Source organism: Pteropus alecto, unplaced genomic scaffold, assembly GCF_000325575.1.
Source record: "Pteropus alecto unplaced genomic scaffold, ASM32557v1 scaffold23, whole genome shotgun sequence".
Lineage (NCBI taxonomy): Eukaryota > Metazoa > Chordata > Mammalia > Chiroptera > Pteropodidae > Pteropus > Pteropus alecto.
The window spans coordinates 3,665,269-3,691,586 of NW_006435837.1; the positions used below are offsets into that span (position 1 = coordinate 3,665,269).

The window sequence follows — 26,318 nt, forward strand, 5'->3', positions numbered from 1 at the left end:
TTCTAAGAGGAGGAAAGAGAAGAGCTGAGCTGAATGCACTCAGTTTTATTTTTCATAAATTCACCTATTGGAGAAGTCATTTCACTCTGAACTATTGTTGCGGGTGGTTTTGGAAAATATTTTGAAGGTCGAATCATGAAGTTTGATAGTATGTGGGGGATAAAGGAGAGGAAGGACTTGAAGATGATGCCTTGGGCAACTGGCTTAAGCACCTGGATGGATGGTAGTATTGTTCCCTGATTAGAGAAAACTGAGAAAGAAAGATATTTTGGGAGGAAGGTCATAGGTTCAGTCTTAGGCTAGTTGGATTTTGAGGTACTTGTGAGACCATTAAGTGGAAACATCCAACAGGCAGTTGGATAAATAAGTGTGGTGACTAGGAGGGAACTGTAGATATAGGTTTGGGAATCATCAGCCTCGAGATTGGGTTGGAAGACTATAAGCAAGAAGGCAACCCAGACAGGGCCTTATTTCCAGGAATACGGCTGTTTCCTTCTGTCTCCCACCTGTGGACCTGAGAGGGAGTTAGTTTCCTCATCAGTCTGTTGTTTCCTGCGACCCCAGCCAGTCCCTACTCTTTTTCTACATTCCTTCCCTTTTCATGAATGACTCAGATGATCACTCCTGGCCAAACACTTAGGGAAAGGAGTGTTAGGTATTACACATAAGTGGGTAAATTAGACACTCTGGTGAGTCCCAGGACCTAACCTGACATGTTTTTACATAAAATAATCTTGGATTTTTGGTGCCAGCTCATTCCATGCCCAGGCTCACTAGGCACAACTAGTTTCTGCCCCTTTAATTGTTGGGGAAAATAGTATTTTTGGCCGAGGCTTTTTACACAGCCAGTTTGGAAAAGAAATTTTCCCAGGTTGATTGTTTACTCTACTGGATTCCCTATAAAGAAATCCTTCGAGAAGCTCCTTTCTCATGGTTTTCCTGTCTTAGCTGATTTCTATTAGTAACTTCTGATCTCTCTCTTGAAATGATTGTTTTCTTTCTACATTTTCTTTTATATTCCACAACCGGACATTGCGTTTGTGACAGTCTCTTTTTCAACTCTAATCATTTTGAATCTCATTTATAGAATCACAGTCACTCATATTAATGCCTTTATAATATCAACATTGTCGCTTTTACTTGTAATAATTAGAATTAAAATTGTATATAAATTAACTACTAATCAATTTTTTAATCAGCCAGATTACAGCAGGAGAAATTTTAATATTTTCATATATATCTCAGATGGTCTTTTTTAATCAATTCTAGTGAAAATTCATCAAGCTGTATACTTAAGTAAAATTAAATATGTAAACATCTAAACTGATGATCTTAGTTCCTTAAAAATGAGAGATTTAAGTCTCTAATCCTTTGAAGACTAGAAATAAGCTCTGGGAATCTCCCGGAGCTAATGATATATTCTTTGACTAATGAAACACAACTGGGTCAAAACCTTGTGATTATCTGAGACCTATAGTATCAGATGTTCCTCATTTTGGTTGAAAGATAAGGTTATGTGACATCTCTTAAGTGGTTGGAAAATTCATGGTTTTTAATGAGCACGTGGTATTAAGGTGCCCATTGGTTACCTGCACTGAACGAACTGTCTGGGATTTTCGGACTTCAGTTTGGTGTTATCTTTTCCAGAGCGTCTGTTAAGTTTTCTTATCTAGGAGAAGTAAGGAGAGGGGCATTGGTAGGGAAAAGGAACCAGAAACAGTATTACAGGATTACTCTTTGACATGTTGGGTGCTGTTTACTGTTTTATATATGCTGACATATACTTTCTAAAACACTCAGCATGCAGTATTTTCTAAAAAATGTTTAATTGCACTGAGATCATCACCAAGAATCATAATCCTAGAAGGCCTTCAAATTGTGTTTTTAGGAGTACAGTGGTTATTAAGCATGCAGGTGGGACTGCCTGGATTCAAATCCCAACTCTGACTCTTCCTGGGACAAAGTGCTGAAGCACTTAGAGCTTTTAGATTCCTCGTCTGTAAAATTAGAATACCAAGAGGACCTACCCCATATGATTGTTATGAGGATTAAGTAACAGAAAAAGTGGGTAGAAAAGCGCCTGGTGTATAATAATCACTTGATTAACGTTCGTAGTTATTATTGTTGCCCTTCAGTTTATTAGAACAGAAGGAGCGCCTATAAATAGCATTGCGGTTTCCAGGATCATTTCTTTAACTTTTTATTTTGGAAAATTTCAGACTCAGAGTAGAACTGAATTTTGCTGTATCTATGGTAGCTGTTTGTTTGATGACATTGCCGAGTCTTAAATATCAGCCATTAGAAAGTAAGTGCTATGATTTTGGACCTTGTCTGTGTTAGTCACCATTGTATTTACAATTTCTCGAAAATCAGTGTTAAATTATAGTTGGCCCTCAATAAATATTTGTGGACTGGATACATGAATATAATGTTTTGTCCCAATCCAATCAAAATTATAAAGAAAGACTCATTTCGTTTGGGGTCTGCTTGTGGTCTGGCTACAGATTCACTCTCCATTTGTTCATTAATTGGCTTATTCATTCATTTACTGAAGCTTTATTGAATGCCTTTTATGGATCAGCAGTGGCAGCTCTGGAATTTCTAGATAAATGAGCTAAGGAGTGGCAATCCATTTGTAAAGGGATCGGCTTAGGTGGCAAGTCTGGATGCTGTGGTATTAGCATAATATGTGCAGATTTTTCACCTGGCAGGTTATTTATTTGGGGTGGGGTGGGTCTGGTATAGTTAATTAGAATGGAGTTAGCACCTCCTCACCCACATGACGCCTTGGACCAGCTATCATATATAGGCCTCTCATTAGTGCTTTGAATTGTCCCTAGGTGGGAGATAAGTGGATATGTATAAAAGTCATGATACAGGGGAGAAGAACTAGCAGAGGTATGCCCAAAGCATCAAAGAGAATAGAAAGGAAGGAGCTATTAACTCTCCTAGAGGTCCAGAAGGAAGAGGTGGGATGTCAAGGAGATCTTTTCAAGGAAAGTGATATTTGAGCAGTGTTAAAAGATGTATGGGGATTCGTGGTCCTTGCAGTATGTGCATGGACAAGGAGAGAGCATGGTTATGGAGAAGGGCTGGGTTTGGCTGGACATGATAGTGGCGGAAGTGGACAGTTAGAGGGGAACTGGACCCTCTTCCCTCAGGGCTCTTCCAGTTCACTCCCAAGCTCCACTTCTGGGTGCGCTGGTGAGTTGGTAGAGAAGTTCTTTTGGGCAGTGGCATGATCAGATTGGCACTTTGGAGAGATAACTGGGGAGGCACTAGGCATTGTGGACTGGAAATGGGAGAGGAAGTAGCTGGGAGAGTTGCCAGCCCTGGGGCTCTGTGGTTGATGACTAATTGGCCAGGCACCAGGAACTTCTAGTAGCTCTTGGAAAGGGGCAGATGGGCCCACCTCGTGCACAGTCTTTGAGTTGGGCCGCCGTAGCCTGGATTGGCAGCAGAACTGACAGAAGAGCCAAGTTTCCTTTCAAAGAAAACTCTTTTGTGTATTATGGAAAGCAAAAAGCTAGGAGTCAGCATTCAACTATCATTGTTAATAGATAGGCTAAAGATACAGAGATTATAGAAAGAAATTAAATTGGGAGGGCATTGTTGAATACATTTACATACATATACTCATAAAGGCAATCATGTATGTCTATAAATCACACATATATTTATTTATGTATACATATATAATCAACAAGCTTATCTTCATAATTAGTTTTTAATAAACTTTTTATTATAGAATAGTTTTAGATTTATAGAAAAGTCGTGAAGATAATAAGAGTTCCCACATATCCCATACCCAGTTTTCTCTATTTGTTAACATCTTACATTAATATGGTACATTTGTCACAATTAATGAACGAGGATTGATATGTGATTATTAACTGAAGTTCATCTTTTATTCAGATTTTCTTAGGTTTTACCTAATGTCCTTTTTCTATTTCAGAATCCCATCCAGGATACCACATTACATTTGGTTGCGTTTTCTCCTTAGGCTCCTCTTGGCTGTGACATTTTCTCAGACTTGCCGTGTTCTCGGTAACCTTGGATATTCTGATGAGTTTTTCAGAATGTCCTTAAGTTGTCATTTGATATTTTTCTCATTAGACTGAAGTGATGGGTTTTGAGGAGAAAGACCACAGAGATGAAGTGCCATTCTCATCACGTCACATCAAGGGTACATGGTATCCACATGACTTCTCACTGTTGATGTTGACCTTGGTCACCTGGCTGAGGTAGTGTCTGTCAAGTTTCTCCACCGTAAAGTTGTTCTGTTTCTTCCCCTTTTCTGTACTCGACTCTTTAGAAAGAAGTCACTATGCGTACCTCACACTTAAGGAGGAGGGAGTTACGCTCACCTCCTTTAGGGAAGAGTCCCTATATAAACCATTTGGACTTTTTCTGTGCAGGCGATTTGCCTGTTCTCTCCCAACCTAATTAGATTTTGATAGGGTGATTTCTTAACTGTCCTCTAAATTCCAAATGCTAATTCCGTAGCACTTGTATCACACTTGCCATTTACAGCCTAGTGACGTCACCTACATTTGTTTTCTTGCGTGGTATATAAACAGATCCGTGTCTTATTTACCCAAGCAGATTGCAAGTTTTCTTGAGGACCGGGACAGCATCTTATTCAAAGCCCCCTACAGAATTGGACACTCTGCAAGCCATTAATAAACATGGAATAAATGGTTTTTAAATTAGTGTAATTTAAAAATGTAAAAATTAACCACAGTTAATAACTGAAACAAGTCATTAGAGTCTATATGAGAACTTTGGTGAGGATACTGTTGACTTGATATCCTGATTCGTGAAGTCTTCCTGAACTTGCAAGTGGTTAATAGGACGCTTACTGTGTGCCTGGCACTTTTATAAGCATTTTACATATATGACTTATTTAATCTTCCAGACAACCCTATAGGTTGGCGCTCTTATCTCCATTTTATAGATAAGAAAACTGAGGTGAACAGAGGTTAAATAAATTGCTCGGAGTCACACAACTGGGAAATGGCCCGGCTGAGATTCTTATCTCAGACACTCTGGCTCTGGAGTTTTGATTTATTAACCACTGGGCTTAAATTCATTGAAGTGGTGATTAAAATGGTATCTCATTTGGGGGAATAAAACCAGGATTGCTATTTAAACATTTTATTCCGATCTGTTAGGATACTACTGATGACATGGCTGGCAACAATCTTGCTGTATTTTTCCTAAGGGAAGTGTTTCTTTAAAGCCACGGCTGTTTTTCCTTTCTTTTTTGAATGAGTAATTTTTGTGTAGTACAATTATGTTGATTTCTTTAAAATACAGGCATTTCCACGATGGACATATCATATACAAACCATATTCTAGATATCTCTCATTCCCCAACTATATTACCTGTTGAAAGATAGTGGGCTTTTTATTTCCTCTCTGACATTTTTAAACAAGTGGTTGCTGGGTCCTGCCAAATAAGCACTCGTTCAGTGTGTTCCTTGTCCGAGTGGTCACACCTGTGGCTCCCAAGAGGCAGCCTAGATTCCTGCAGTACGTAGGCGAGGGAGGAGGATTTCTCGCGAAGCCACCCAAGCCATGAATCGGCCCTGGCTTCCTGAACCATAAACAAATGTGAGCTTTGTTCTCCCCATTGCTCATTTGGTCCCAAGTATGACTCAGGGTTAGGCTGGGTCCTTCAGGCTCTGTGCCTTTGGCTGTTGGAAGGAAGTGGGAGGGTTCCAGGGTAGTTCTGGGACCTTTTCAAACTGAAGAGAGGAGGCTGACTGCATGATGGGAGAAGAGGTATTTCTTTTTCTGCTTTAAGAGATGTAATTAATACCCTTAACTTTTTATCTTATCTACACTGTTTTGTAACAAGACTTGTAATGGGTTTGCATTGGTGGGTTGAAATGAAGTGTATGCCAGCTAGGATCCCTGGGGGTGGGGGGGTGAGGGAGGGAGGCTGTGCATGTGCTAAGAAGGAACCTAAACGTGGAAGATTATTTTCTAAAGAGAAATGTTGCAGTGCAACTATTGAGCTGTTTTAATGCACTCCCCCCCCCCGCCCTTTGGTCAATCCGGCCATTAATTTTTACAGATGTTTCCAATTTCTCGGTGTCTTGGGTTTCCATGTGCTCATACTGTAGAAAGTAATTTAGATGGGCAGTTTGCACAGCAGTAACTGTTACACCATGTCACCGAGATGTTTAGCAATTACAGATGTTTGTGCAGTAAACAAATCCAGCTTGCTCTTCAGGTTCACTTAGGAGAGAAGAATATGTCCACGCAGAGCGAGCCAGCTATGGGGCATTTCACTCTTGGGGGGCATGGACATTTGGAATTTTCCTTGTGAACGGAAACACTGTGAGTAGTGACTTCTGGGTGCTGTTGAACTGTCGTTCATAGAGGTAAAGATATTTGGCTAATTTTGTAGTACTGAGCATTTAAATTCATTTGCTCATATATAGAGTAAAATAAAGACACTAAGTTGTTTGATTTTCTAAGATTTTGCTAGTAATAGGTGGTCTTGTTTCTCTCTGAGTTATTCATACTTGTCTTCTTAAAAGCAGAAGTCTGTCATTTTCCAAACACAAAGTAAAATTCCCTAAATAAACCACAGGATAAGTAAGGCTTACAGTGCGTCATATGTCTTCTATAGTCCTGTCTCTTGTTGAAAAAAATGTTGGGGGAGTTGATATCTATAAAATATGTCCCTTTATATTTTTTTCTGATGGCTTTAACTTATAATATTTTCAAAATTAAAACAAAGAAAATAGCATGACAAAAAGGAAACACATTGTTTTAACACATTATTTTAAGAGTAGAACTTCTTGAAAGGTTTTTTAATGGCGTCTGTTGCTTGCCTAGAAGGATGTAAGTGCAGGCAGCAGTTGGCTAAAATAAGAAATATATGCATCTGCAATGACTTGAGAGAATTTTCCTATTGAAGGATGTCTTAAATTTGCTTATTATTATTACTGGCTACTATTGCTGGATGTCATCATTCTGAGTTCCGAAAAGGAGAAATCAGATTTAGACATTTAATTCAAAATTAGATGGTGACTCTTTGGGAAATGAGTGAAAGCATGATCGATTATTAAGATATGAAATACGGACAAGTCTTAGCAATGACATTGGGCTCTCTATCAGGAGGCTGTCTAGCTTCCTCAGGCTAGGGCCTGGTTATGGGACAGGAACGGTAGCTCCTGGGACCTTTAAAGGTTCTGTGACCTGTAAACTACTCGTTACACTGTTGAATGCTCCCTGAACCCTTTGCTTGTTTGTTTCTCAAAGTGGAAATAGCTCTGTTACTTCACAGATTATAGGAGCTTTTTGCAATGATTATTATAATAATAAAAACTCAAAGTTACACGATATGAATAAATAAATAGAAATTGACCTTAATCCTATTATCCAGGTTATAACCATAATTAACATTTTATATATATTCCTCCAGATTTTTATCCAAGCCAGAAGGTGCATATATACACACATCACTCTCCATACAACAATGATAATATATTAAATGTCACCAGTTTTTAAAATTTAACATACTATGGGCTCCCCTTTTGTCAGATAGCTGCATGGTCATCCATTGTAGGGATGTACCACCCTTATTGAACCAGTTTCCATCTGATAACTATTTAGGTCACTTCCACATTGAATATTAAAAACAACATTTCATATATGCACCATTGTACCTTCGCTCATTATTTCCTTAGGCTGAATTTTTAAGAGGGGGAATTTCCAGGTTAAAGGCTGACTTAATTTTGGCCATTTTGTTTTTAAGGAAAATAACCCAAGTATATGGTCAAAAATTCCAACAGAACAAAAGTAAGACTTTCTCAATCTCACATAGCCAACTTTACTTCCTAGTGGAAATCCCCATAAAAGCTAAATGCTATAGAAATGTCGAGATTTTTCATTGTTGTAAAATATACATAATACTATTTTAGTCATTTTTATGTGCACAAGTCAATGTCATTAAATACATTCACGTTGTTGTACAACCATATCACATCCATCTCCAGAACTTTTTCATCTTCCCAAACTGAAACTCTATACGCATTAAACATGAATTCCCATGTCCTTGGCAACTACCAGTCTACTTTCTGTCTCTATGAATTTGACTACTCTAGATATCTCATAAAAGTAGAGTCACAAAATATTTGCCCTTTGTGTCTGGCTTATTTCACTTAGAATAAGGTTGTCAGGGTTCATACATGTTGTATCATGTATCAATATTTCCTTCCTATTTAAGGGTGAATAATATTCCCTTGTACGTTTATATCACAATTTATCCATTCCTCTGTCAATAGACATTTAGATTGTTTCTACCTTTTTCACTACTGTAAATAATGCTACAGCGAACTTGACATACTGATAACTGTTTGAGTCCTGCTTTTAATTCTTTTGGGTATGTCTCCAGAAGTGGAATTACTGGATGGATCATATGGTAATTCTGTTTTAATTTTTCGAGGAATGTTTTCCATAGTGGCTACACCATTTTACATTCCCACCAGCAATGCACGAGTGTTCCAGTTTATCCACAACCCTTGACAACACTTGTCATTTTCTGTTTGGGTTTTTTTTTTTTTAAATAGCCATCCTAATGGGTGAGAAGTGGTATCTCATTATGGTTAGAATTGGTGTTAACGTGTGTTCATGTTGCCTATCACTACAGGACAAAGGATATTAATTATTCTTCTCATCTTAGAATGATGAGTTGAGGATAAGGTGTTCTGCCTGAGGATCCCCATTAGCTAGCACGTAAGTTACATAATCCCAAGAGATTGCAAATTGCTAAAAGAAAGGACTAGGTCACCTAGTTCCCCCAGCTCCTGAAGAGAGGAGTGGAAAGCCCAGGTCTTGCTTGCCTTCAGAATTTCAGTGGTGAACAAGACTGCTGCTTCTCACTTAGTCCCACCCAAAGGTTTTTCAGAGAGGGGATTCAAAACAGTTCTTTTGAGAAAAGTTGAATTTCTCTTTTGTGCTATTGTTAATTCTAAATGATAGTACTTGATTCATCTTATGTAGTACAGAAAGCCAGTTTTATGATTGATTCTCTCTCCTTACCTCCCACTCTGGAATTCCTTGGGAGTAGGAAATGAAAGTCCTTCCTTTTGCACATTATTTGCCGAACGAGTTGATATTCTTCAGTGGGGTGGACTGAAGTATCTATAAGTGTTTCATTGAGGCTCTCTTTTGTTCTTTACTTATATTAATAATTTAAAATATTTATAATCCTGGAGTTTGCAGATGTTTTTGGTTCCTGAGATTCAAGGTTTTAAAATGTTCTGTGTAGCCGTTAAAAAGATGATACGACGATGCCTGTGAACCTAGCTTGTCTTTTTCTCTTTGACATTCTCACTAGTTATAAAATGATATTCTAGACAACTTAGTTCCAGTGGGATGGATTAAGTTTAATGCTCTATGAAAACTGTCAACTTTAAAACAAACTATCTTGCTTACTTTGCATGGTGGCGTGTCTGCTTACATTTAAAGAATTTAGATCACAGAGATCGTTCAGTCAGTCAGCACTCCTGTTTTGTACTTTTCTGTGGCATTGGAGGCCGTTCAAAAAGTGCAAGATGACAGCTTTATTCTCAACTCAGGTTCTAAGTGTTGGAGGCCAGATCCCAAATAAACGTATACCCATAAATGCTCTAGAAACAAATGGAAGCATAAGCACAATAACCCCTATTTACACCTCTAATAGAGATCTCTCTCTCCCTAAACCTGAGCTGTAAAATGAACAATTCACAAATTTAGGTGAATTCTGGAAGTGCCTTAAAAGCCACTTCATCAAAAGGCCACCTTAAGCCATTTCATGGATTACCTTTGACTCAGGAGTGGCACCTCAATTAAGCTTATCTTTGAACTCTTAAGAATAGAATAGGCAATGTTTGGAAAACTGAAGGCAGATTTTTGGGGTCTCTATCATTTAGAAGTTGTATTTTGGTTTTGCTCATGTAAGATGAGGAAGTTAGAAGTTGTAAAGATGGATTTACTGCCTCATTTTCTTTTTTCTTCTTTCACTCGCTAAGCATTTTCACCCACCAGTGATTTTAATATGTTTTGCTCCATTTGTTTTGGTAGCATCTGCTCAATCTGTTCTTTTTATTTTGACTTCTTAGTTGGGTTTCTCATTTTCTCTTTCTACTAGAAGCAGCTTTTCTGAAACTTTTGGGTACCTTTTCTAGACTATTAACAAAGTCGATAATAAGAAAAATTAATTGTGTAAAGTTTTAAGACTTTAGATCCTAGAGTAGTCAAATTTGTTCTCTAGGTACAGTGCTTAGCAATGTGTAGTGACCACATTGGGAGAGCTGGGCATATCATATGTCTTATATGTCTAATTTTATATTTGGTTTCTTTTCCCCAGGACCCCCTCTGCATTGAGGCCTTGTTAGAAGCAGAGAAAGTAGACTTGTTCATAATGTAGAATCCTATTTTTTCAAGTGATGGGAATACAAATATTGTTGTCATGTTTTGATTTAGAAAAGGCTGAAACATTACAAAGCTGATAACTCTATGCCTACTATGTAAGTAATCTGCCCAAGCAATACATGTCACATTGTCTATTTACAACATAGAGGTGAACAGAATGTAATTGATGGGTTACCTTACTGTGCTTTCCAGTCAAGAGTATTAGGCTCTCTGACATTTTGGTGTCATTTTTGTATCCATTGCCCAAGAATTCAGACAACTCCAGGTTTTCCTGACTGGAGCCTTTACTCCTAGGTCATTAGGCAGGAGAGGAGAAAAGCAGTCCAGATAAGACATGATAAGGGGTCTTGAGAAAGTTAATGAGAGACCGAAAGAGATACAGAGGGATCAGAGGAGGAATGACTGTTTCCAAGTACTAAAAATGGTTTTATGGAGCCACAGAGCAGTGCGTTTCAGTGTAGCCCAATCCTGACTTTAGTCTGGAAACTTTATGTGAAATAAAGATTCAAATGTGAGGTGTCTTGTCATGAAAATGAATGACTAGAAAGAGGACGGGATATCCTAAGAGATGATGACAGCCGGCAGTGAATGGAGATGGTCAAGAAACTAGAAATCAGGAGCTGAGGAGAAACGGTGGTTGTTGTGGCAAAGAGAGAAGGCTACACAGTTCAGGAGGAAATGAATTATGTGGGGTTTAATGGTTGACTGTTCTCTGGTCCCACTGATGGCTGAACAAAGGGGAGTCCCCTTTAACTTGAGCCGTGGTGACCAGGTTGGGAATAAGGGAGAAGTAACCAATACTGAGGCCTGATAAACTCTTCCTTTTCATGTGGTGGGGAGGGTGTGGAGATCTATCACCGGAGGTCCCTGTAGAATTGGATAGATAACCATCTGAAACCCAAATGTCTGAAATAGATTAAGAATAATAAATTGGGAGTAGAGAATGGGTTATAAACTCCAGAAGTACCATTTACCATTTCTTGTTTTTGTCCTCCTGTCACCATCTTCCGTGAATCTGTATTGTTTCCTTGTGCGGAGCCTATAGGGAGTCTTTGTGGAAGGCACAAAGGGGAATTGCTGCTCTCAGCAACTCATAAGTGGAGAGCACGGAAATGAACGTTCTCCATTGTAATAGAAAAGGACAAGGAGTTTCAAAAACTGCATCAAATATTTTACTGAGCACATTGTCTCCCTACCCCCATAAAAAAGAAAATATACCTTTAAAAAAATAACATATAACCACAAAAAGTACCGCTTAAGAAAGCACATGATTAAAATAGGTGATTTCATTTTTTTTGAGTGTTTTCTTCCCCTGTATTTTGTGTGACTTGGTGTCTTTGTGTATGTTACAAAGGAAAATGGGGAAATATTTTAGTACAGGAAAATGAGAACATGCAAAATGAATAATGAAAGACATATCATTTGTTCATATAGTAAGAATCTATTTTGCCTAAAACTCATCAGGCATCCTAAAGAGAATTTACAGCCTTAAGAAAATGCTTTTTCATCTTGAAACTTGCTACTAAACTGAAGTTAAAATGAATGAATGAATGAATGAATGAATATGAAAGACATCCAAGCACAGATTGAACTTTTGTACCAGCACAGGAGAAATTATTCTATAAAAAGATTCTTATTAAAAGTGCATTTGTTCAATCCATCCACACCCCAAACTTGCATCCCATTTAAAAAAAAAGTCAGACTTGATTTTTGAAAGGCAGCAAAATCAAAGTATGTTCACATTAACTGGAAATGGTTGTGAAATAGCTGAGAAATGAAAATAACTGTGAAATCTATGTGATTTTAAGATTATGATATACTTAAATAATTCTAAGAAGAGGGAAAATGAAACCTCAAAATTTTGGGGACCTGGTTTTGATCACATTTGTTTTTCTCCCACTTAAGAAACTGTAATAATCAATTTGGTTTGTGTTTAAAAGAGGTTTTATTTGTGAAGAACTGGAAAACTGCTAGAAAACTGAGAATAATTAAGCTATGGACCCTATGCCAATGGATCAGACCCCTCAAATCAATACTTCTTCAAATATTGGGAAATGAGGACTCTATAAGTATCATCTTCGATCATATACGACAAACAGTTACAAAGTAAACTTACCTCTTTTCAATCCCTTTTCATACATATGAATAGGAATTCATAGGTTGAATTAAAAGAGCAGAAAATATATTTTTTGACTTTGAAAACATTCGCTAAAATGTCTGAATGCTTTATTTGGAAAACATTAATTGGAAATGAATTTATATCATCTACTTAGTCACTGAGGATATGAACTGATAAAGTGAAGGGTGATAATAAATGACAAGGAATGCTCTATGTGGGTGGTGTCTTGTGAGTTACCGTCATGACTCATTTTACATCTGATGTTCTTAACATCCTACTAATGACTTGGAAAAGGAAATATAATGACACAGTAACGAAAGCTGCATGTGATTTCTAGTTAGTAGGTGTTGCAAATCAAGTCATCCTTAAGGAAAGACATCAATAATGTGGAGAGGTAGGCCATCTTTTCTAGTTATGTTAGTGTATGTTATTTTCTTAAAACTTTATTCTTTTCTAATTATAAAAGTAATAACAGGTTTATAGAAACACTAGAAAGTAGAAAAATATAAAAGAAAGTAAAAACACTAATTTAATCGCCGATGGGCAAACACTGTTGACATTTTTTTTTTTTGTATTTACTTTCAGTCCTTTTGCCATACATTTTTAACTGGTTGAGATCATACCACACACATAATTTTTTTCACACACATAATTGTGTATCTTTTTCACTTAGCATTATACAAAATTTCCCATGTCATTGCAAACTTTTAGTAAACATCTCTTTAAAAAGCTGTGGGATGTTCAATTTTAAGGCTCGAGATACCTCGAGGATCTGGGAGAACTGGAATTTGGTGGTTGCATTGACTGCTGTCAACATTATGTTTAAATCTCTCATATTATAGCTGAGAACACAATACTTTCTTGAAAACATAAAAATAAAAATAACATAGGAAAGCAGTTTTGGCTTATAGGCTGCATGGTGGTATTCCACAAAGGTTTGTTGAATTTAATGTACTACCTATAGGATCCGAACAGAATTCCTGTTGACCCGTCCTTGCTGATGTTGAAAGAAGCCTTTAAGAGCAGCCTTTGGCAGAAAGCCTGGCTGCTTCCAGGTAGAGGACTGTGAATTCAGCTTTTCACGTCTAAGTGTCTGTCAGTAATTTCCACTAGTGGCTTTAGAAATCTGTACCACATGAGTTTATGGTCTCATTTGGCCCTGCTTCTTAACTGCCATGGGAGGAGTATCGTTTGGCCTAGTGATTTAGGATTTCTTCATTCGTTATTGAATGGATGCCAAACTTTGTAAAAGATGGCTTGGGGTGATTTCTGTGGTGGTGTGTTTGCTCCTGAGTATCAAAATTCTCAATAAAAGGCTTTCTGTTCTCTGACAACAGGCTGTTTTTCCCAAACACATGCCTTGTTGTTTTTTTCATCGTTAACAGTAGATAACAGTTTGGACGCAGCCAGAAGCAGTTGGCATGGGCCCATACTTGAGGGGCTTCTGAAACTGTATTCCCCACTCACTGCAGGGTGCCACCTTAACCGAAGCTTTATTGATCTGAAAGCTCTGTGGATTGTCAGCTCTGGCCCTTGTTGTTTTTTCCTATTTCTTTGTTCTGCTTTTCCTCCCAGGCAGTGACTTGGTGATGGCTATTGCTTTTCTTCGTTGCTCATTTTTCAAAATTATCACTTTCTTCTGAGCTTGTCTCTGCTGTGTGACTGTCTTATAAAAGTTGTTTCATGCTTTCCAGTCCCAAGTAAAGGAATGGGATAGTTAACCTGCTGTTTTAAAAAGCTGTTGTAATTGAAACAGTCATTCTTTGTAATTAGATTCATAAAGAGGCATTATGATGATTGATTTTCTTTGTTCAGTAGAACTCAATAACAGTAATAATGGCTAAGCACTTTATATATATTTTTTTTCCTATTTAATCCTCCTAGAAAAGCTATGAAGTACATATTGTTATCTCCATTTCAAACAAGGAAACTGAGATATGGAGAGGTTAAGTAACTTGGTCAAGATCGTATAGCTGGTAAAATCTGTGTTCTTAGAGAGAATTCTTAATGCTACTTAATACTGGTTCACTCTTACCAATAGATACGATCATGAAAGTGGGGACAGGCTTATTTGTTCCATTATTATATCCCTAGCACTTAGAAAATGCATTGCACACAGCACTTTTTCCATAAATCTAAATGTTTTTGATGAATGTTGAATTTATTGTGACTGAAGTAAATTATGAATATTTAGTACACTAATCCCTCCTTATCCATGGTTTCACTTTCCGTGGTTTCAGTTACCTGCAGTCAACCACGGTCTAAAAATATCTACATCATTCACCTCACTTCATCGCATCACATAGGCATTGTATCATCTCACATCATCGCAAGAAGAAGGGATGAGTACGGTACAATAAGATATTTTGAAAGACCACATCCACATAACATTTATTATAGTATGTTAAAATTTTTCTATTTTATTATTATTGTTAATCTCTTACTGTGCCTAATTTATAAATTAAACTTTATCATAAGTATACATGTATAGGGGAAAACATAGTACATGTAGGGTTTGGTTCTGTCCACAGTTTCAGGCATCCACTGGAGGTCTTGGAATGTATCCCCCATGGATAAGGGGGTCTACTGTACCTTTAATGTGCAAGGCACATCGAAGACTACAAAGATAACCAAGACACAGTTCTTGTCTGTTTAACTGATTGGAATGTAAGCATGCTTACATTCTTGTCTGTTTAACTGATTGGAATGTAAGCATGCTTATATTCCAATCAGTTAAACAGACACATATATAAGTAGCCATAAATACAAGGCAGAGGATAGTGAGTGCTGTTCTAGAGATTCAAAGCAAGTTTAGTAGGATCACGAGGGAAATAAGAGAGAGTTTCAGTGGTTGGTCAAATATGTCTTAGTAACTAGCAACTGGAGTGCCCTGAGCTTAATTTGATCTCTCTTTGTGGATCCTCCATTCTTAAAGCACCCTGGGTCATCTTTCTAAATATTCTACTTTACATCTGGAAGATGATGTAAGCAATGTGTACCTGACCTCCCGAGTATATTAAGGAAGTTCCTGTTTTGAGTAAGTATGTGACATGAGCTCATTCTACCTAAGAAAAAGAAAATATAAAGATAATATCATTGAACATTTAACTTTTGGTGCCGTTTTCTCTTCCTTTCTGTAACACTGGGGAGCCCAGATGATTAAGAAAAGGAATAAGTGTTATTCTTTCAGAATCTATGGAGCAGGTCAGGAAAGTGTTAAAGCCAGAGCTCTTTGGCATTAGCCAGATTTAGAGATTGTCTTTATGGAGGTGCTAGGTTATCTTTCCTACAAGACTAAGTTGAATTTCTGGACAAAGATGGGTGTGTTCTCTTACTTCATTAGACATTGTCTGTGCCCCTGATTATGTTGTAGTTGGTTATTAAGTATCAGGATATCAGAGCCTCATGAGTAATTTCTTGCCATCCTAGTCAGCATTTCTACATAGAAAGAGGTTTGTAGTGAAAGAGTAGTATACCTCTAAGCCTTTTAAAAATTGTGATAAAATATGCCCCAAGGCCCTAGCAACCAACATTTTACTCTCTATTTTTGTGAATCTGACCACTCTAGGTTCCTGATATAAGTGGACTCATACTGTATTTGTCCTTTTGTGACTGGCTTATTTCACTTAGCGTTATGTCCTCAAGGTTCATCCCTATGGTACCATGTGTGAGAATTTCCTTCTTTTTTTTTAAGTTTAAATAGCATTCCATTGTATACCCTAACCATTTAAATAGCAGTTTTACTTGAAAACAAAACAACAAAATGTTGCTCCAAGTATTACCTCTTTTCTGATTGAAACTATTTCATTTCCTTTTCTTAATCCAAAGGATAGGAAAGCTTCTCTGGAAATTTCTTTTGGGGATATAAACTTCCCATTTTTGTCTCTAGGTTAAGACATTTTTGGAGACATTTGACTTAAGTGTTTACTTTAAATTTGTCAGATTAGAAAGATGCTTTTTCATGTGTCAAGAGCTTCTTATGTGTCTCTATTTAAAAAACACTCTACTTTTCAAATGATAGATTGATTGATGTTTTAATAGTAAGCTAACTGTTCAGAACTATCACAGGCCTACTATTTTTCCACTAAATGTCACCATGCCAGCATCAGAGCACTGAGAAACACGCTCACTGTGATCCTTCACAACAGGATAGATTCTCCGCGAGGCTTCCCTGAGCCCTTGCAACTGGCTCTTTTGCCTCTCTGATCAGGGTCTAAACTTAACGTTGTTCCTTGCACAACATTGGCACTCAATACCAATGTAGAATGCGTATATGTAAACTCGAGAATATAATAGAATTTAGTTTTTTCCATCTATATTCAAACCAATCCACAATCACTGTTTTATCCTTGGAGTGACTATAAAGTATGAATAGGTCGGCAGTCTAAATATTTCTCGAATCTCTCTTTTACATTATTAGTTTCACGGACTCAGTTGGCTTATTGTGTCAACCTCCTAATTATCTCCTTGACTTTTGCATGTCCTTTCTTCTTTCTTCCCAATGCCACTAGATCATTGATCTTAAAGTCAAAACTTCGACCATGTCATACCTCTGCTTACTACTTCTTGCCTTTAAGATAAAGCACAAACTATAACATTGGCCTCAACTTACATTGATGGCCTCCTGGCCCAAGCAGCTCTCCCTCCCTTCACTTCTCATTGTGAACCCCCACACCCACCCTATTCTGTGCTTCGAAGTCCCCATTCCATGCACACATTCTCATTTTTACTCCTGCTTTTCTTCGGCTAGAATACCCTTTCCACCATTCTCTACCTGGCCAGTTTCTACTCATCCTTCAGAATTTAACTCAAGCTACATTATTACTATGAGGCTTATTTCTCATGTAGAATTGTTAATGGCTTCTTTTTTCTCTTCTATACACACCTTGATTGTAGTGTTTATTCCTTTGCACTGTGATGCTCTGTTAATGAGTCTTTCTCTGATGCTAAATTTTGAACTCATTAAAGATCTCAGACTGTGCCCATCTCACCTTTGTATACCCAGCCTCCAGCATAGATCATGGCTCATGGTAATTCCAGAAAAGGATGCTGAATGAATGAATGGAAGGAAGGAAGGAAGGAAGGAAGGAAGGAAGGAAGGAAGGAAGGAAGGAAGAGGAGAGGGAGGGGGAGAATGCACGAAAGTGAGAGCTTCACTTTAGAGGTATACAGGAAAACTGATAAGGTGTGGCTTTGCCCTCAAGTGCACATAAAAAAGTCACGGTCAAGTGTGGGCTGCATGCCAGTAGAAAACCTTATTGAAAGCTGCTTCATTTGGCCAGCTGGACTTTAGTTGAACCTTAAAAATGAAATAGAATTCGAATATATTAGGGGAGGGTATGCCATCCCAGGTAAGGGGAATAGCTTGGACTATGTCGTGATTGAATAAGTCAAAATATTTTAGATCCAGAAAGGATCTTTGTATGTTAATTGAATTCATACAACTACTTTACAGGAAAATTAAGACTTGGTCCACACATATACAGCAAGTTTTATGTTAAAGCACTGAGATGAACAAACTCAGACCAGCACCATGATATTTACTCCTGGCATACCATCTTTCTCTCTCTTACCCATACTCTTCTTAAGTTCTCCAAAAGCATCTAAAAAGAAGACATTGTTAATCAAAAGATAAAACTAATCCTCTGGTAGAAGGAAGGTTTGAGATTTCCTTTTATCTGTCATAACAGCAGAAAATAGTCTTTTGAAGCATAATGGCGAATTATGTTTTGCCAAAGTGGTATATGAAATGGAAATTTACTTTGGCTTGTTCATCCTCTGTGAATAAGATGATCCTACAACAAAATAGCATGAAGGCTTCTCTCTTGGGAACAGTGAGGGTAAAATATAAACAGTATTTTCATGTATTGTCAGACGTTTGGAGAGCTGCCTTCTATGATTTTAATGTTGTCTGAATGTACATTCTCCACCTCATTGAGCACTTAAGCGGGTTTTGATTTGTACTTCAACACTGAGTTTCCCCAGCATGAGTGGAAGCTCCTACAAAACCTTCAAAAAATACTTTGCTCTGACAAAGAGAAAATCCTACCCTCCCTGTGAATGTGTTGTACTGCTCTTTCCAGTTTTTTAGGGCGTGGTTTCTAGAGATATTCAAAATGCTAACAAATGAACCAAATAATCAGATCCTGGCAGAAGTTAAAGTGCATGATAAATAATAGAATTTGGCTCAAGTTATCAGATACATCTCTCTACTGATACACACAAATGCACACTTGCATCTCTGAATGTGTGTGTGATTTACAAATATAAAACAGACTTCATATATGTGTTTAGTATAATGACAGATATTGACGTTTTTATTGGACAGATCGAAAGAGTAAACCCCGGAAGACCTAATGGAAGCATCTAAGGTGGGATTAGGTGTTTTGTATTCAGAAAAAGTTGGCTATTAGTCTTAAGAGCACAGGCGCAAAATACCAGCTGTTGAGAGAGATGGCAAGTTGAAACTATTGTAAATTTGAAGTAAACCCTGAAATCTCTTCAAGGCTTTAGGAATTTACATGAACGGCCCTTATCTGCAGTTTCAGTTACCCACTGTCAACCAGGGTTTGAAAATATCTTTGTTATTCACCTCATTTTATCTCATTACATTAGCATTGTATCATCTCACAGCATCACAAGACGCAGGGGGAGTATAGTACAATAAGATACTTTGTGTGTGTATGTGTGCGTGCATGCGCACAGACACACATACTTGGTTATTAACTCTCCTAGTGAGGGCCTTTTAATTATAATAGATAGAAACTTAAGAGAATGTGAGGGCGGTGGTGGGATGAGAATTTGGAAGTCATAGGCAGAGACATGTCCACCAGAAACATGGCCAAGATTGGATTCTTCTTTATGGAGATTAATAAGAAGAGGATGGGGTATGTGCATGGAAACAAAGGAGTAAGGCAGGGGCAACAGAGATCTAGGAAGGCATTCCAGACAATGGTGTACTGTCACCAGAGACCAGATTGGAAAGAGCTAATACATGACAGTGGCAAACGGTGGGGCTCTAAGAGGGCCTCCTGGCCTGGTTTGTTAAGGAGGACATCTCCCCTTGTTTACCTGTTGTGTTATGGTAGGATGGTAATGCTAGGGTGAAAGGTGAATGGATGGCATCCCTAAATGCTCTGTTCCATTCAGCAAACACTGACCCTTCGCTTTGTGGAGATAAGAGAATAATTAACCTCTAGGTTCTGCTCTCAAGGGAGGGCACTATTTCTGAAGAAAAAGGGGGGAGAAAAGCAGTTAAACTTCTAAGTATAATACAGTTAATAGATGCTTCTAAAGCAACTGGAAATCTGATGAGGTTTGTAACTATGATTGGGCAAAGTGGTTGAATGTAACTTGAACTATCACTAACTTTTCAAGACGACCAAGGAAATAAACATTATATGAATAACTTTGTCTTAAGCACAATTTCATGATCATAAGATTACTTTTTAAATTTTATTTTTTTCTTATACCCAGGTTTAAATGTAGACTGACATAAGCAGAAGTTACCTTTGAGATATCTCACATACCACATAGAATTGACAGTGGTATTTGAGCTATTTCAAAGGTAACCTTTGCCCCTAGAGTGGAGCGACAAATATGTTTATTTTTTTTTTCTTTTACTAGACCATACATTTTATTTTTAGAATTTCGAGGTGTATTTTACTCTGGCCTATCTTATGTTGCTATCAAATAGTTTAAGCTGGGTCAACCAAAGGCTGGTGAATTGACAGTTGCTATGTAAATTTCCCAGCAGGTGGAAAAGCCTTCCATTAGAAGCGCACAGGCGCTCCATTGTAAGAATGCTCCTTTGTGATAGTTCTCTTTGACTCTGACATGAGCTGTCTCATGGGGCTTTTGCTCTGCTCCTACTGCTCTCTACTGAGCACCAAGAAGACTTCTCATTATACCATCAGTCATAAGTGTTCATATAAGGAGCATGTAAAAACAGATATAAAAAGTTTACAGTAGGGATAAAAGGGGTCAATTATTTGGTGACGAAGGAAATCTAACTGGGTGGTGAACACACAATGCAATATATATACAACTTACTGTTGAATGATACACTTGAAACTTATTTAATTTTGTTAATCAATGTCACCTCAATGATTTTTAATTAAAAAAAGTTTACAGTGAGTTTTAATAGCAATTTGTGTATCTTTCTAAGTAATGGTAAAAAACAAAAGCTGAAAGTTTGTGGATATGGTCATATATAAATACTATTTTGTCTGTCCTCCCATCACTGTCTCCTATAGCCTAGATCTCTCTGTATTCTCTATATGACCAGGATTTGGGATAACTTTGCTGAAAGGTTAGGCACTCCTCAATATACCACTCTGGAGAACCCAATGAATTGCTGTTTCAGTGTTTGCAGTGATGTTCAACATCCTTGTCTGCTTCTCTGCTTCATGTGGAACAGGCACTTAAATCTGTACTGAACAAAAGGGAAGGAGTACCATCAGATCCTCGTGCAGTGAAAGGAATACTTTCGAAGAGCCATCTTTCATCTCATATTTTACCAGCAGTTTAAAAAGTCATCTCTTGTGTTTGGCTTTGTGTGAGCCCTTGAGTAATGTCTACATATAGCTTCTTGGAAGATCACCATCTTCTAGAATAGCCATCTGAAAGCCTGGTCTGCCAACAGGGGGGCCTCACTAACTATTAGAATGCAAGGAACTCTCTCCCTCCTCCCCCTACCCATCAGACCTGGTTACCTTTAAGATTCAAGAATCATGTGTAGTATTCTTGGATAGGAGACTTTCAGAGATGGGACTTAAACTTTCTTCTCCTTAGCAAAGGAGTTTGCATCTGAATTAGAATAAAGTCAGAGGAGCGATTTTATATTTGATTTGAGCAGGATCCTGGTCAAATCATGCTCCAGCAGTTGCAAAGAAAAGCTGACATATTAGTCATTAGGGAACTGGATTCCACTGGACTCAAATCCAATGAGTGTCTGTCCTATAAGCATTATGTTTCTTCATTTTGAAACAAAAGAAAAAAAATTACTTGCTCCACTAACTGAAATCGGATGGGGTGGGGTGGGTATTTGTCCTGATGCTGTATTACCAGATATTATAGGCTAAGAGTATAGATGATGCTCCTACTATATACAAACCCCCCCAAAAAACTTTACTGAGCACTTTTTTCAAGAGAGCCAATAGTGGAGGGACTTCTGGTATAAAATATTCAAAGGAATTAATTTTTTGAATTATTTATTTTTAAAAAATCATGTTTTAAATGGAGATTAGGATGTGGTAGGAGAAATACAAGTTGACACCAGCCTGGCAATCACCGTGTTGAAGTGGATCCATAGCAGTAGTCTGATTGTAGAGTTTTCAGCTGCATACAGCCATCCATAAGTACATTCACTCCCAGACCAAGCAGTAGCTTCTGAATTGGGGGACAGGCAGACCAGAGTAACATGCATGTGGTGCTGGGAAGTCTTTAGCCATAGCACAGAAATGAAGAAGAAACATTGGGCTGAGCTGTGGAGCAGAGCCTGAGAGTCTGTTCATTCAGAAGGTATGATACAATGGACCTGTTTGCAAATCTGTTAGGAGGTAAAAGAGCTATGTCCTGAACATTTTCAACATAGCCTCTGAGTGCATGGCCAGTGCTTGTCCTGGATAAGACATCTTCCATAGGGCACCCAGGAGGGCAAGAACTCGGAATTCTGCCAAGGAAGCCACGAGTAGAGATCCCGAATCCTCTTCCACAGCCACTGCAAGCCTGACATCCTTCTTCATTGCCTGTAAGGTGGATGAGAGATATATGACTATGGTGCCTTGATTTTTCTGTCCACTTAGGCCTGCATCATAGCTGACTTTCAATTATACATGACGTATATGTATGTGTACTGGAGCTAGGCATTGCTTTCATGATGCATGCCCTTTAAAAGTTGGGGTTCTGTTTATTTTTAGCCCAATTGACCAAAGATATTTTCAGAGGTAGGGGAAGCTGGAAGCCTAGTGGGAAAGCAGTACTTCACTGCCCTTTGTTCTCGTGTTCAGCAGAAGAGCAGGGGATAGATGTTATTGAATGGGGTGTTTGGAAACATATAGGAAGTTGGGGCGGATGCAGTGATAGAAGAGCACTACAGGCTGTTAGTGGGCAGGAGCAGTGGTTGTTAAATGTCTTTTAGTGTGTGAGACAGTCTTCGAAAAATGAAAAATGTCCCACCTAAAATGCCAGTAAAGGGAAACAACGTGACGGTGTCGCAGGGCTTGGCTCTCCCTAAAGGTTAGTCCAGTCGTGAGGATCTGCCCGCTTGGCCTTTGAGGTAGTCTGAGCCAGAGAGGCTAGATAAGGTCTTCCATTTTTGTTTCAAAACCATCTTTCCATTCATTAATCCATCCGTTCATCTGCCCATCTTTTCAAAATTCCTTTGGTGAAGGGTCTCATGGCCACCTATGCTCCCCCCGTTTTTTTTAATCTCAGTGGTATGTCATATTATCTGTTCTACTCCATTTTCTTTCTGAACTGAGTCATTTAGTAGCAACAGCAAGTTCTTATGCCCATTGAGAATGAAGAAGGTAGAAAGAAGGAAAGAGAAAAGATAGGCAGAAAAGTAAAAAAGATGTTTTAAAATTTATCTAGTATGAGTCTAGACACCCAAGTTGTTAATCTAAGAAGAGGTATTTGGTTAGCAGTACTGCAATCCCTCCTACATCTAGGTCGGTGGTTCTCAGACTTCAGTGTGCATCACAAAGCCCTGGAGGGTGTATTCAGACTGAGACTGCCGGATACCATCCCCAGAGTTTCTGATTGAGAAAGTCTGGGGCGGGGTTGGGAATTTGCTTTACTCACAAGTTGCCAGGTGTTGCAGGTGCCATTGGTCTGGGAACCATAGTTCTCTGGGTCTAGGTTCTAGAGAAGAGGGAAACACCTGAACAGTTCTCATCTCTGGGACACCTGAAGGACCAGGCTGAGAGGGGAGGGACTTGCTCTAGACCTTCAATTATGGCCCATGAAGAAGAAGGTTGGAATTAAGACCCAGCACCCCTGGAAAATAAGTACAATATCAGCGTCATCATTACCCCTGTTGCTGGGATCCACACAGAGGCTGCATATTCTGAAACAGTGAGAAAAAAGACCAGGGCTAGCTTTGCTTTCTTGTGTCTTTCTGTACAGAAGTAAGTGTATTTATTTATTTATTTTAATTTTTTTTTTGTATTAAGTTTATTGGAGTAACATTGGTTAATTCAATTATGTAATTTTCAGGTGTACATTATCATTTGACATCTGTATATTCTATTGTGTGCTTACCCCCCAAAGTCCAGTTGCCTTCAGCTACCATATATTTGATCCCCTTTACCCACTTCACCCTCCCGCTACCCCCCTATATTTGACCCCCTTTACCAAGTCTACCTCCCCCCTCCTCCCCCACCCCTTACCCTCTGGTAACCACTAGTCTATTGTCCATGACCATGAGTCTCTGTCCTGTTCATTTGTTGTTTTTAGGTTTATATCCCACATATAAGTGATATCATGTGATTGGCAACTTCTTCTGTCTGGCTTATTTCGCTTAGCATGATTATCTCGAGGTCCATTCATGTTGTTGCAAATGGCAGTATTTCACCTCTTCTTATGGCTGAGTAATATTCCATTGTATACATGTACCACAGCTTCTTTAGCCAATCCTCTATCAGAGGACACTTCAGTTGCTTCCATGTCCTGGCCACTGTGAATAATACTGCTGTGAACATCGGTGTGCAAATATCTTTTCGGATATGAGTTTTCAAGTCTTTGGGGTAAATACCCAGTAGAGGGTTTGCTGGATCATATGGTAGATCAATTCTCAGTTTTCTAAGGAACCTCCGTACTGTTTTCTATAGTGGCTGTACCAATTTGCAGTCCCACCAGCAGTGTGTGAGGGTTCCTTTTTCTCCTCATCCTCTCCAGCATTTGTTATTATTTGTCCTGTTGATTATAGCTATTCTAAAAGGTGTGAGGTGGTATCTCATTGTGGTTTTGACTTGCATTTCCCTAATAGCTAGTGATATTGAGCATTTTTTAATATATTTTTGGCCATTTGTATGTCCTCTAGGGAGAAGTGTCTGTTCAGGTCCTCTGCCCATTTTTTGATTGGATCATTTGGTTTTTGTTGTTGTTATTGAGTCATATGAGTTCTTTGTATATTTTGGATATTAGACCCTTATCAGAGATGTTCCGTGCAAATATATTTTCCCATTCGGATGGTTGTCTCTTTACCTTGTTGACGTTTCTTTTGCTGAGCAGAAGCTTTTTAGTTTGATTAGTCCCATTCATTTATTTTAGCTTCAGAAGTAAGTGTATTGAACTGGAGACCTTTCTTTATGTCTGTGAGCTTGGACGGACTGGTAAATCAGGACATTAGAGATGAGGGGCAGCACTTCCTCTTGACACCAAATAAGGGGGAGTTGTATGAAATACAACCTACAAAGGTTTCTCTACAGGAAGGCATCTATTTTAAAGCTCAAACCATTGGATGTCTTTTTTTTTTTTTCTTTCAGGAAAGTCAGGATTGGACATAAGTGTTCACTATTGTCTTTTTCTAATTTCCTCACTCCACTCTTAGTAATAACTGAAGTATTAATTGTTTTTCTTTTCTTTTCGTTAATGCTTTTACAGTAGTGATGCTTTACTCTGGTCCCCCAAAGGGAGGAAAAAAAAAACAAAGAGACTGCCGAAGATGCTGTTGAAACTGTGAACAGGAATGCGAATGACACTGTGAAAGCATCTACTGTTATTGTCAGTTCCTGATTTTTCAAGATAATTCTAAGAACAGTTTTTCATCAGATTTAACCTTATGGCCGAATGGCATCAAGCTTTTTTTCTCCTTGATGTTTCCTTGGAATCACAAAATGTTATTAGTTTGAGTACTTAGCAGCACTTGAGGGGTGGCATAATATTTTGGGTTTCATTTTTTATCTAATATAGAAAGCCCTGCAGCACTAAATAAAAATGTCACCGTGTAAAATGTAAAGGCTTTCTGTCACAAATGTTTTTAAAAATTCATGAAGGGCTGAGGGTTTGATTTATCTTATCCTCTTTCTATGATTTATTCATATTTAATGTTAGTTTCAACATTTGAAGCATGAAGACATTTTTCAAATTAAAAACTATGGTGAATCAGTTTTATTTGAAGAAACATTCCACCGTGCCAGTTTTTGAATTATGCAGTTCATTCCTCTTTATGTGTCCAAGGGGCAGATATATTTGGTTTTCCCAATGGCCAGAACTCTCACTGGGGAAACCCTTCATTGTCGGAGAGGTTGATTCACCCAGCTACTTGGTTTTGACAGCTGTTTCCCTGATATCAATAGGCATTTTCCTCGGGCATTAATCATGATCACACAAATATGGTGGCAAAGGAGAGTGAGAACAGACCTCACCTTTGGAAGCATAGTTTTGTCTGTCGTCTTGTGTTTTGATTTTGTTTCTCCGAGCCCCTGAGTTGCCTACGCTTTGGGGAACATCTTTAGTCAGAGACAATATCCAGTCTTTTCTATGGATGGTTCCTAAGTGATGAGTGATATAGAATTAGCTGTGAATGGAGGAAAGAAAATGAACTGAATACAACTCATAATGTTTGGTTTTGTTTTTAAAAAACGACTTGTGAATAGACACCTAGGGTCTGCAGCATTGGCCTTTCTCAAAGCCCTGGAGGGTTGAAAGGCCAATGGGAAAGGAGCTACTGCCCTCTTTGTTTCTACCTTTGGGACAGGTAGACCTCTTCTAGGGGACATGAGCATGTTTACTCACACCCTGCAGGGCAGGTTGAATT

The 26,318-nt window shown here is 38.3% G+C and overlaps 1 protein-coding gene across 4 annotated transcripts in view; it reads left to right on the plus strand.

The window, feature by feature from the left end:
• Positions 1 to 26,318, plus strand: part of SH3KBP1 (SH3 domain containing kinase binding protein 1) — a 265,298-nt gene that overhangs the window by 142,576 nt on the left and 96,404 nt on the right. The window contains exons 1-2 of one of the 4 annotated variants that reach the window (XM_015589173.2): positions 5,657 to 5,787; positions 6,242 to 6,348. The exons of 2 other annotated variants lie outside the window; for them this stretch is intronic. Coding sequence is in view for 1 of the 2 variants with exons in the window: in XM_015589172.2 (XP_015444658.1) it covers positions 5,773 to 5,787 (15 nt within the window). In the remaining variant the exon portion in view is untranslated. Of the gene's footprint in view, positions 1 to 5,656; positions 5,788 to 6,241; positions 6,349 to 26,318 lie in introns of those variants that run through there. One more of the 4 variants, XM_015589172.2, reaches the window with a different exon arrangement.